We start from the raw sequence: 13,293 nt of genomic DNA on the forward strand, positions 1-13,293 counted from the left end.
CAACATCATCTCCGACAACATCGTCGACAACATCTTCAACATCATCTCCGACAACATCGTCGACAACATCTTCGACAACATCGTCGACAACATCGTCGACATCATTGACAACATCGTCGACAACATCTTCAACATCATCTCCAACAACATCGTCGACAACATCTTCAACATCATCTCCGACAACATCGTCGACATCATCTCCGACAACATCGTCGACAACATCGTCGACATCATTGACAACATCGTCGACAACATCTTCAACATCATCTCCGACAACATCGTCGACAACGTCTTCGACAACATCTTCAACATCATCTCCGACAACATCGTCGACATCGTCTCCGACAACATCGCCGACATCATTGACAACATCTTCGACAACATCTTCAACCTCATCCCCGACAACATCGTCGACAACATCTTCAACATCATCTCCGACAACATCGTCGACAACATCTTCAACATCATCTTCGACAACGTCTTCTACAACATCTCCAACAACAACTTCGAAAACATCGCTGACAACTTCCTCCACAAAATCATCGAATATCGGTTAAAATTACAGTACAATTAATGAAAATTAGCTTAACGCTCAGCTTAGCCTTTTAAGAACTTCATAAAACTTTAACATTTAAACAATTTAAAGCATAATAGTTTGATCAAAAAGTTTATAATTATTATTTAGATGGCAGGCTATTGAAAATCAAAATCTACGTGCCCGATTATCCGGTAAACCCTCCCGATATTAATGACGTCACCACAAGATCAGTCACAACCACAGCGACAACATCAGCTAAAAGACCTACAGGAGCATCCTATACGCCAGCTGCAGCTACAACTAGTACTTATAGTACAACAGCTGTTGCTTTTCGATCAGTGACTAGAACTTTGGATACAAGTACTGCAACCAACAGCGCTCTCATAACTTCGGACGCAACTTCAACTGCAACAACTAGAGATGATGGTACGACCTTGAATGGCAATGATGCGGATAACAATATTCCGTAAAATTTGACCTTTTCGCTAATAAAAAAAACCCCATGTTAATAGGCAAATATACCGTCGAGGGACACAATTGAACGGCAATAGATTTGAGATTATTCGTTTCCGTAAACACTCTACATAGTTGTTAGCAACAACTGACTTAAGAAGAAGCAAACAACATTTGGCTAGCTTTCAATTTCAAAAAAAAATGAAATGTAAAGTTTTGTAATGATTCTGAAAAAAGGAGGTGGTATATTGCTAAAAATGCATCAGAAGAATTATAAATAAGATAAGATCTAAAACTAACTGATGTCGGGTTACGTCGATAAAAATGTTTCCTAGCCTTATTACTATCTCTAGATTTGACAACCCAAAATGGAAGTACACATGGCGTAAGTCCCAATGATGGAGATCCAATCTACTCTGTAGTTCTAGAAAAGAAAAGAGTTAAAAAGGAACAGAACGGATTTGGGTCGAGAATGGAACCCAAGATTGAACGTGTTTTTGCGATTATTTCCTTGTTGCTAAACATATATATTCGTTTGTAAAGTAAATAAAAGGCAATTTAATTTACATTTAATGTTTTCGATACGACTTCTCGTATCAGTGTAAAATTTTGAATGCGAAATTTTGGAGGCACATAGCATGGTGGCAGGAAGTTATTTAAGAAATTGTCAGATCGTGTTTTCAATTCCGTGCGATGGCAATGATTGTAGGTGAGGAGAACTTTGATTTGACCTCTCTCAGAGCTTAATCAATTTTGGTTTCAATGGTGGTATAATCTGAAAGTTTTCTGAGACGCAAAAAACGGCCCGGACTCCCAAAGTAAAGAACTACGCTCAACAAATTAACGTAACCTGAAAAGCAGAGAATTTAAAGGAAAATATATGTTAAACAAGCTTTAACTAGAAATTTGTCCTTATTAGAAACTCTGTTAATCACAAAAATCAAAAAAAATTTGATTGCCATTGAAAATATTTGAAATAATTTTGATAATGAAAATTCATAAAAAAAAGAAAAAGCTTGGGGAAATACAGATATATACTTTTTGTACTTTTTACTGAAAATTGCAATACATTTTGCTCAGTTTGATTTGGATGCAAATTTTAGTGGGATTGATTTGCCTCATGCATTACTATTGCCAATAAAAGCTGAAAACTTTTCAAAAGATCATCGCAGATGAAACATTTCGTGAAATAAGTTTATTGTTTTTTTTTCAACGAAATAAGCTTGTCAAAAAACACTAATTAAAAAATTATTGAAATTTGTTCAAAGAAAAACAATTTAAGCTCTTATACCTAGTCAGTTTTTTGAAAGTCAGAACCAGAAAGTAACGAAATATTTATGCTCGGGTGGGTTTTTTTTCTCCAGACAAATTTCGACTTTTTTAAGTAGCCATTTTAGACGAATTTTTATAATGTCATTCCAAAGGTTTTGTTGTTCTTAAACAATTTCACATTGAAAAAATCAATCTTTTTAATGCATTTAACTTTTCCATGTTATTACTGCTCCATAGACCTTAAAAGGGCATCGGAACACTCAGGGCTTCGCCCTGATACGAGCAGTCTTGTTTATGTTTGTTTTCCTTTCCGTTCATTAAAACGGAAAGGAAAACAAACGTAATTAAGTTTGACCAGCAGCAAAAATCCCCGTCAAAACTGATTCCGTGTTAAATGAAAAAACTACCTATGCCAAATTTATAGTTATCTCATTTTCATGCTTTGGAAACTCTCGTAAATAGTAAATTTTGAGAGGCTTTGACTGAAAGTAATGAAAAGGAGAAAAAAAAGCTCGTAATTGAATCAGAATGCTTTAAAAAACGACCAGCAAACATAACGTGGAAGTGGCTGATTTCCACTTACACGCACTTTTCACGTTTTTCTCAGTTATTTGTAAACAACTGAACAGTATTATATCATGTTCTTTTTTAGCTAATCAGCTAGAGGCCTAACCCGAAGGTTAGTTATTTAAGGTTGACTAAGCTATACTATCTTACAAGAGCTCACCTTGTATATTGCAGCGCACGTGGGATATGAGCCCGCAATCGTATGATTGCTGGTACAATCACTACCAATGCGCCACAACGCCATGTTCTACGCAAGATGGCCTTTTCTTTGGCATTTTTCCTTCCCCCACCAGCGAAGTTTTACTAGTAACGCCTCGTTGAAACACAAAATTGATGCATATGTGAGGTCGGGGGGGGGGGGGGGGGGAGCGTAGGAGAAAGAGCCGCTTCTTTTTACACAAAACTCAATCAGTTTCCTTCTAAGATTTTCAAACAATTTCACTCACATAACTGCAATTTCACTCACACAAATAAAAAGAATTTATAATAAGTCGATACAACAGAGAGGAGAACTCGCTCCTATTCGTAAAATGATCAAGGAGGAGCTGCAGTTGCTTCAGTGTTTATCGTTCCGATTGTCGAAGAAATAGAGGAACATATAAGCTCATGGTGATTTTCTATTCAGACCAATTTTACAAAAGTTGACTCCGCATGAGTATTGATCCAGAAATATACAGATTCCCAATCGAGTACATTTACCATTAGCCCAAATGCGCTTGCTTGGTGGTGCTCAATTTATATTGATAATATCGATGCGCTAAATAATAAGGCGAATTATCCCGCACTCATAGTCCTTCCAAACTAATTTGAGGTGAACTAATTAGTCATTTAGGTTCGACTCATTTTAAGCACCTTCCATTTGATATTGGCAGTCCAAAAATTATAAATTGTCAAAAAAATTTTAGCAAAAACTATCCGAGACCAACTAAGGATCAGTCAAAACATTCAAGGCTCTGTCCTAATATACGAGTAGTCTTGTTTTGAATAATTGACCTCTCTCGCCGCTGCATCTTTTAGGTCAAATTTAATTAATATTCTGGAATACTATTGTAGGATAGACCCAACTTTAAAATGTGTTTTTCCCGCTATACCCCCAGTGCCCAGTCTAGTAACTATAGATTAATCTCCCACCACACACGTGAGTAAATAAACTCCTTTCACTGAGTAACAAGCTACCGATTTGAAGCTTAACAATTATCTTTACCAAAAATCTATATCTTTACAGTATAGCTTTAAAGTTCATAAACGTGTAATTTAGGCTTTTATTTCACATGTGAAAAAAAAAACTCGTATCCTGGCAAAGTCCTGAAATTTCCGACTGCATTTTTAAGTTTATGCAGTAGTTTTTGCTTTTAAACGATTTGAAACCTCTTTAAACGATAGAGGTTTCAAATCTTTTTTTTTGAAAATCATCCCCCAAATGCTATATTAAGTGCTAATTAACAGACCAAACAGTATTAAACAGCCAAAATAGAAAGCCTCAACTAAATGTGGAGCGAGTTCGAAGACAGATTAAATCTTCGCTTACGCGTTAATAGTATGAAAACATCGCGCGTTATTTACCCCAAGATGACATTTTTAATTCCTGTGACTTTCCGAAAAAAAACAAAGTGAAATATCTTTTTAAATTTGAACTCAAGACAACGATACTTTTCGAATGATGTATAACAACTTGGTCAAAAAGCTTGTCGAGAGGAAAAAACACTTCGAATAGTCCAAGCTGAGCATAATGGAATTGAAAGAGGATTTCGCAACAAGCCACAGTCCGATTTTTCGCCGAGCACAAAACAATGCTACTTTTCTTTGCCTTTCTCTGCTGTTTTGGATTTCAAACAAATAGCTTAAAAACTGTAACGCCCAAAATTACGAATCAAGCAAGCAAACTTGCAGAATTTGCAACAAAAATTGCCGAATCCAGAACCATTTGTTTAGTCAAATTACGCTGTCAGGGAATCCAGAACAGTTTTTATAGTCAATTAACGCTGTTGCGGAGTTCTTAACTGTACGCCGAATCCGTATTATATTTGCGGACTCTATTAAAACATTTAGTTACGTCTTTAAATATCATGTTTAGATTGGATATTTTGGTTTTAGGTCAAAAGCGGAGAGTCGAATTTCTTGAAAAAAGCATCCAAAACTTCCCGCTTTTGAAAAATTGATACTGTATTTAAAGACATAATAAAGGTCAGGACAAAATAATTTATATACGGCGAGCGCAATCGTTCAATCTTAAAGATTTTCATAGATAAAAAAAGACGCAAAACGGTAAACTAAAACAAAAAACTGGCAATGAACTTTCTTCTATAAATTACAGTTGCTAGCAAGTTTGGTTAATCTCAAGTGCTGCGAACAATTCAATCTCAATTAGTGATAACAGTTCAATCCCAGACTCAATTTTCCTGGCGAATTTATCTCGACTACTGAAGGGGTACATCCACGATTATATTTGAACAACTATTTAAGATTTGCTATTGATTTCCACTGACAATGGTTAAACTCTTGCTTTTAAATTTTGGCTTTGCTAGATATTAATTCTAGCGCAAGCAAATTTTGTGCAGGAACGAACTTAATAACCAAGTTAATAACCAACATCGAGGAATTCACTAACAATTAGCGGATTCCGACTACATTTGCGGAATCCGAAGCAACTAGCTGTATTAACTGGTTGCACAAACCGCGACAAAACAAATGTGCCGCCAAAACTTGCATTAAATATATTTGTACGCGGAATCCACACAACTTTTTGAGTGGAATCCACTTACATTTTGTTACAGGTTTTCAGACTTGTCTCTGGAATCCAGGAACATACAGACACAAAATTGTGCGCCTATCCAGTGCACAATGGCCCTATTAATGTATGAGTTTCGATCCTTTTTAAAGCTTTCTACTCCTCAAACTACTCGCCTCTTTGTGCTTTCCGTTCCTATCGACTTTCTTTTCGCTTTCGTTTTTTCGCCTAATTTTTTGAAATTTCTGAATATAATCTAAATTGCTATGATTCGTTGTGGACACTTCAGGAGTCTGCCGGGTCCCATATGAAACTAGTTAATCTATGCTGTGCTATCTGCAAACCATAAACTGTGCGCACTTTGTTCCGTAAAAACTGTGCTCGCGAACTTCTGAGCGCTGAACAAGCATGCTGCATGAACAAATTACGCTGACATAACCACCGTGTATTTAAATGAATATTGTGTTTAAACTATAGTTAGAATAGTTATATTGCATAGTTAGTTGCTTTCATCATATTCAGCATACGCTCACGCTGGAAGTTTTTTCCGATTTTAGTGAAAAGTAGAAGTGGAGAAGGTTTTTTGAAGTTACGGAAAATTAGTCTGTTTCTATAGGCCATGAAATCTCAGCTATGGGACTCTCAACAGTAGGCAGCTTTTTTTAGTTCTTCAAGTGAAGTTTCCGAAAAAAAATTTCAGAAGCTAAGCTTTCGTATTTTCAATTGTGTAGTATCTCCATGATTAATTTAGTTTTATTTGAAGCAAATCTTCAACTTATCGACCTGTTCTCGCAGAGCTTAACGTTTCTAATGAGCTCAATTTATAGGATACCTCTGGGTTGGAATTTCTTTTATACTTAGATCACGTTCGTTGATCAAATTATTCACGCTTTGCCATACTTCAGTTCAATTTAACTACTTTGAGCTGCAGTAATCAAAGAAAAAGTTACACAAAATTTCAATTAAAAACGAATGAAACTATAGAAATTATCAATCATAATTTTGTTAATTCAAATATTCGTAGAATTTAAATAGATTAAAACTTCGAGCACGTATTTGACTGCTGAGTTGAGATGTCAAACTTCAAAATTACATCTCAAAACTAATTTCGAGTTAAAAATCACTGCCTCTTAATCAAAATAACTAATTCCATCATGCGCAAAATACGAAACACAAATCTAGTGAAGTCACGCCAGTAAGCATCGAACATTGATTTTAAATATGAACACAAAATATGACCAGAATTTGTGTGATTTGAAGGAAGCACCAGCTTATCTCAATCTGCTGAGTTTTTTGCTCTTCTTGAGTTCCCGCCTTTTTACCATAAAAACTTTGTTCAAGTAGTCTGAACACAACAAACGTGTGCTATGATAATCTTCCAATTATATTTATGCAAATAACCTTGTAAATTACCTGTTTGTACTGTAAAACAAATGATCTACTTACTTTCAAACAAACCCTTACACAGAATAATTTTCATCACTGAGCAAAATGTCAAGAAATGCAACCGATTTCACTACCCAGAAAGACTAACCTGCATTTTTACAAACTTGGCATGCAAAAACTAAAGCAGGTTTAAGAGTTAATCATTGCACTTCAATAACAGCATTTAGCAGCAGCTGCATCGGAGCTAGCTCAGGTGGCGTTTTGAACTAATTCCAAACATTTCATTAAAATTCAAGCACGTATATCTAATCTGCACTACAAGTTTATTTTTCTGCTTCGTGGGGTGTAAAATCTAACTAAGGTGATTGCGTAGAATTTACCTGATGCAAATTTAATTTAGATCTAATTAATTAACTTAATGGGTTAAAGATAGAATTATGAAACCAAAAAAAAACTTTTCAACGGTTTATAATCAGCAAAAATCAGAATTTAAAAAAGGTTGTTCAGTCTTTCATTGCAACTTGCTCGGCGGTAACTTGGCTGTCTAGAGCACCTGACATTATTGCACTGTTGGATTCATTGCATGCTTTGGCACATGGTGCGGCGTGGCTGGACGCCGTTCGGCGATGTCGCTTATTCGGCGACATAATCGCACTTCCATTCACATTATTCATTTCGATGTGTATTCCACTTGCCGTCGACCCACCGTTAGCAGTAGTTACACTTATATTTTCGCACTGCATGTGCACGTTATTCGCACTTCCATTAATGCACGTTGCATTCACATCGCCAGACCACGACTGGTTGTCACTGGTCTCACAAATCATTGCACTATTTGACTGCCTGCATTGATTACTGCAGGGAGAGATATTGTGTTCACTTGTAATTGTGTCATTTGTTGAAGAAGGTCCAAAATTTCCGGCCCTGCCGGGACTAGAACCGTTTCTACAAGAGCTATTAGCACAGTTATTTGCACTTGAAGTAGACATTTGTGAGGCGCACTGGGCACTTTTGTCACCACTTGATTGAAGTAGGCAAGAGTTAACATTCGTTTGGCCAGAACTGAACGGAAGCGATTGGTTAGTAGCAGCATTGTTGTTGTTTTTTGTACAAATTGAGGATCCTATCTTAATATTATTTGGGTTGTTATTGTTGTCATTAAACATGGTCACGTCTCCTCGAGCTCCCATTGCATTGCTTGATGCCGCCATTGCAGCTTGAACCAGATGCAGGTGGTGGTTTTGGTCTTGAGTGTATCTTGGAGTTTCCTCAATAGAAGGTTGTCGCTCATAAATCATCTTTTCCATATGTTCAACTACTTTTCGGAAGCGTCTGCTGGGTCCTAAAAAAACTGTATATTAATAAATGACTGCGTTAAACGTTTAGCATCGGCGTTGACTTGAATTTTGATCAAATAACTTGCGCAAACACTTTTACCCGTGGGATTCAATCGCTCAATTGGTCTAAAATGTATCTGAAATCTGAAACTTCGGTTATTTGATGAGCTAGCCACTCGCCTGTGATGAGTGTGAAAATGACTTTGTGCATGTTGTCCAGCACCGAGTCTAGCATCACGTCAATCTGGAACTTTATCGGCTTGGAAAACATGGTGGATCCTGAAGAGTACTTGCGGAACTCCACTCGGAAACACGTCGGCGAAATCACCTTGTTCTCCAGGTCTGGTGTCTGAAAAAGACGACGTTAATCGCTTTTATACGACCAGTAGAAAAAACTCCAGTCTGTTCATGTTACCATATATTGTACCGTGAATTGCTTTCATGTATAAACATTATAGCTCAGTCGAAATCATATTTTTTACCAGTTTTTCTATTAGTCACAAACCAACCGATGCTCATTTTTCATCTGAAGTATAGCGATGACTTTCAATCATTATTCAGCTACTACTTACACATAGAAATGCGTAGATGAGGTCGTTTTTGATCTGGGAGAGTGACTTGCCAGTGACATTCCAGACGCATTGCTCGCTCCTTGATGTCGAATCCTGTCCCAGGATGTTGTAGAACCAAGACCTCTTTGTCAGTCTATAGAAATTAGGGTAATGAATATAGGGAAGACGCCAAGTCTATGGTCAAAATCCCATGTAAATAATTTAGCTTCAGAATTATTTCAGAAGCTTCAGAAGTTTTTCATAGCCGGTGCAATAACCATTTTTAGAAATCTTTGTCACAGTGACCTCAAATATTTTCTTTTAGTCAACATAAAATCTCTCGTTTGATAGTAATTCGCTTGTTGCTTTGTTTCTCCCTTTTTTAATGCAAGTCTACTATTAAATTTCCCGCTTGGTTTATTTGTAATTGTTCCGAGCATTTGAAAACTGGGGAGGAGCTTTGCATTCCAGTGAGTTTTAGTTTTTTGTTTCGACCATTGAAAATGGGGAGGAACTCTCTGTTCGGGTGTGTTTGGTTTTTTCTTTTTTTCTCCACGCAAAATCAGCTACCACAAACAATCATCGGACAGGGTCGGAAGATATATCATAATTAAGCCCACAGTTGTGATTCAAAATTTTCCGAAAAGTTTTGCCAGTGTCGAGAAAAATTGGTTTTCAAATTTTTGATTTTTCGTCTTAATTCGAGCGATTAAGCAAGCGAGCAGACTTTTTTTTCTTTTTCATGCAAAATCAGGTACCACAAATATTCATCAGACTGGGTTGAGTAACATATCATATTAAAGCCCTTTCAGTCGTGATTCGAACCATTTTAAAAATTCCAAAAAACTTTCTCCAGTTTCTCGAGAAAAACCAGTTTGAGATTTTTGATTTTTCGTCTAAATTCAAGCAAACAAAGCAAGCGAGCATGCTTACAACGGCTGAATTATGCCTAGTTAAAGACCTTTAATCTTAATTTCAAGCAAGTAAAACTAGTTATTGGAGTTTTTTAATTTTTCTAGTCATTTTTCTACAAAAAGTTTTGTCCAATTCGTCTATATTACTTGAACTGTCTAATATATCTAAATTATATTTTTACGTCAGCTCCTTTTATCACATCAAGCAGAAAAAACTACACTAATTTGGAAAAAAAACTTTCTGAATCTTAGTTTTCTAAAGACCATGGTCGGAGCATTCTGTGCTACTTGCACAGTAACCGGCTATCCTTGTTCTAAGTGTATATACTAACTCAGACGAGTCCAGGTCAGGTGATGCTAGCGGCATCTCCTCTGTGACAGCCACACTCTGTTTGCGTCTGTGGAAGGTGGGACTGCCCAGGAAGGAGTTCTTCAAAGAGTTCAGTCTGTGTCTGATCGGAGTCAGAGAGGGGAAGTTAGTCGGTCTGTCTCTTTCGCCTCCACCTCTCTCGGTCGTCTGCTGTTGCGAGTAGCTTCCTCCACTTGGATTAGTACTGTTGTTACTGTTCCTGCAAACGAACAATCAAAATTTTTCAAGACTCGAAACATCACGCAAACTTAAGGAAGCCAAACAAATTTTGAGTCTTGAGGCTTTGAAAGCAGTATATGGTTCTTAATCGTTCATTTTCTAAAATAAAAACTGAACGATTAAGAATCATATATCACACCCAGCAGAAGAGTCTAGACTTGAAACATCATGCAAACTTAAGGAAGCCAAACAAATTTTGAGTCTTGAGGCTTTGAAAGCAGTATATGGTTCTTAATCGTTCATTTTCTAAAATAAAAACTGAACGATTAAGAATCATATATCACACCCAGCAGAAGAGTCTAGACTTGAAACATCATGCAAACTTAAGGAAGCCAAACAAATTTTGAGTCTTGAGGCTTTGAAAGCAGTATATGGTTCTTAATCGTTCATTTTCTAAAATAAAAACTGAACGATTAAGAATCATATATCACACCCAGCAGAAGAGTCTAGACTTGAAACATCATGCAAACTTAAGGAAGCCAAACAAATTTTGAGTCTTGAGGCTTTGAAAGCAGTATATGGTTCTTAATCGTTCATTTTCTAAAATAAAAACTGAACGATTAAGAATCATATATCACACCCAGCAGAAGAGTCTAGACTTGAAACAGCATGCAAACTTAAGGAAGCCAAACAAATTTTGAGTCTTGAGGCTTTGAAAGCAGTATATGGTTCTTATTCGTTCATTTTCTAAAATAAAAAGTGAACGATTAAGAAGCATATATCACACCCAGCAGAAGAGTCTAGACTTGAAACATCATGCAAACTTAAGGAAGCCAAACAAAATTTGAGTCTTGAGGCTTTGAAAGCAGTATATGGTTCTTAATCGTTCATTTTCTAAAATAAAAACTGAACGATTAAGAATCATATATCACACCCAGCAGAAGAGTCTAGACTTGAAACATCATGCAAACTTAAGGAAGCCAAACAAATTTTGAGTCTTGAGGTTTTGAAAGCAGTATATGGTTCTTAATCGTTCATTTTCTAAAATAAAAACTGAACGATTAAGAATCATATATCACACCCAGCAGAAGACTCTAAACTTGAAACATCATGCAAACTTAAGGAAGCCAAACAAATTTTGAGTCTTAAAGCTTTGAAAGCAGTATATGGTTCTTAATCGTTCATTTTCTAAAATAAAAACTGAACAATTAGGAATCATATATCACACCCAGCAGAAGAGTCTAGACTTGAAACATCATGCAAACTTAAGGAAGCCAAACAAATTTTGAGTCTTGAGGCTTTGAAAGCAGTATATGATTTTTAATCGTTCGTTTTAATTTTTAAAATAAAAACAAAAAATGCTAGTTTCGAAACTCTCATCAGCAATTTCTAAATCTAACTATCAAAATTCTGCAGATCTTTTCCATAGTTTTCTGACAAAATTAACCGATATTAAATCTTTTTACGATTCGAATGACTAACATCATGTTAATATTGTTGACAATCGGGCTGGAAGGCGGCGAACAGCTGTCAGGGGTCATCGGTGACGGCGGCCCCTTCATGCTCACCCCTACTGCCCCTCCCGATGTCGGACTCAGTGCATTACTACAATTGCTTCTATGCGATGCACACTGTTGTGCATTAGCTGCATGGGGGAGGGGAAAATGCGGAGCACCACGTTCGGATGACGAAGCCAGGGGGGACGTTGGAAGCACTAAAGGCGAATGAGGATACATCTGCTGGGTGGGACTGGAATTGTTCGAGTAGACATAGTGGTTTGGTGAGTTGGAGGCAGATCGATTCCCGCTAGGGGCGCCAGTGTTGTTGGAACTTCCGCCCATTATCACTCCCCTGCATGTTCTATTGGTGTAAGTCGTGCGCTTTGGAGATGCGAGAGGAGACGCTGGTCCTGGGCTTGGCGTCAAGCTTCTTGTGCTAAAAACACACCTAGATTTATATCAAACAATCGCCATGAACTTTTTAAAGTGAACTTCGCAATAAAATCAAGAGCTCTTCTTGCTTTCTCGAAAGATTACAAAAGAAGCAGGGCGTCAGACTGTCCTGGAAAAACAGTCCCAAAATAGACCCGCTGGTAAAGACGACAGTGAAAATCAGACTAAGGAATGAACAGAATCAATATGAGATGTTTGTTCATTTGGACTGAATTGTTAGGGACTAAATTTAAATTTCTCCAATTCCTTACTTTTGTGGTTAATACAGATTGAAAAAAATGTGGGAACAGAAGAAGCGCAGGGTTATTGAAGATTTACAGTGATGCCTACATACATACCACCAGTCAGTGAGAGAATGAAAGTAAAACCCGCATTTGTTAATAAAGCAGAAGAATCAGAGATCTCTTACCTTGAGTCAAGTACAGATCTAAGAAATCGACAAACAATAGTTCAAATAAAAGAAGCAGGAGCATTACCAACTTATTAGGAAACTGGCCAAAAATTGTATTTGCGATGATATTAATGCACTCTTTCTTCAACTGTCAATCTGTTTTTTCTATTGAGGGACCCAATGGTGACCTGTCAACTCACCCTGCTGAGAATAAGTGTCTATGCAGTACTCTTCTACCCAAAGATGGGGAGGCTCCGCAGTCGACACTGCTGCTGTGCATGTATGTGGTGACAGGGGATCCTCCAGGCCCAGAGGAGCTGTTCGAGTGACTGTGGAGGAAGTGGTTGTTGTTGTTGAGGCCTGCTTCGGTGGAGGTGGTGAAGGAGGTAGGAGTGCGACTGCCGTGGCCGCCGTCCAGTTTCTTCTTGATATGTATGGGCGAGTCCACTCGCTTCCTCGGAGGGTCCACTGCAACAAACAAACAAAGATTTCTGATTGCTTTGCAAAGAATGTTCCGACAACAGAAACAATGAGAGGTTCAAACAGTAAAACAAGTCAAAAAAGCAAAAAAAAATCAAAATAAAAGTAGACCTAAAACTTTCACAAAATCGTGTCAAATTTTTTATCAAAAAAATTATATTCTTCGTTTGATATTTATTTAAGATAAAGAGCAAT

The 13,293-nt window shown here is 37.1% G+C and overlaps 1 protein-coding gene across 1 annotated transcript in view; it reads right to left on the reverse strand.

Moving 5' to 3' along the window:
* Positions 1 to 7,447: 7,447 nt before the first annotated feature.
* The window catches only part of LOC134856992 (serine/threonine-protein kinase BRSK1-like), a 66,230-nt gene continuing 60,384 nt past the window's right edge, over positions 7,448 to 13,293 (reverse strand). Inside the window, exons 11-17 of the mRNA XM_063873315.1 lie at positions 12,819 to 13,086; positions 12,637 to 12,654; positions 11,758 to 12,210; positions 10,079 to 10,315; positions 8,854 to 8,986; positions 8,462 to 8,630; positions 7,448 to 8,286 (exon numbers count right to left, since the gene is read on the reverse strand). Coding sequence (XP_063729385.1) covers positions 7,448 to 8,286; positions 8,462 to 8,630; positions 8,854 to 8,986; positions 10,079 to 10,315; positions 11,758 to 12,210; positions 12,637 to 12,654; positions 12,819 to 13,086 — 2,117 coding nt within the window. The remainder of the gene's footprint in view (positions 8,287 to 8,461; positions 8,631 to 8,853; positions 8,987 to 10,078; positions 10,316 to 11,757; positions 12,211 to 12,636; positions 12,655 to 12,818; positions 13,087 to 13,293) is intronic.

Source organism: Symsagittifera roscoffensis, chromosome 1, assembly GCF_963678635.1.
Source record: "Symsagittifera roscoffensis chromosome 1, txSymRosc1.1, whole genome shotgun sequence".
Taxonomy (NCBI): Eukaryota; Metazoa; Xenacoelomorpha; order Acoela; family Convolutidae; genus Symsagittifera; species Symsagittifera roscoffensis.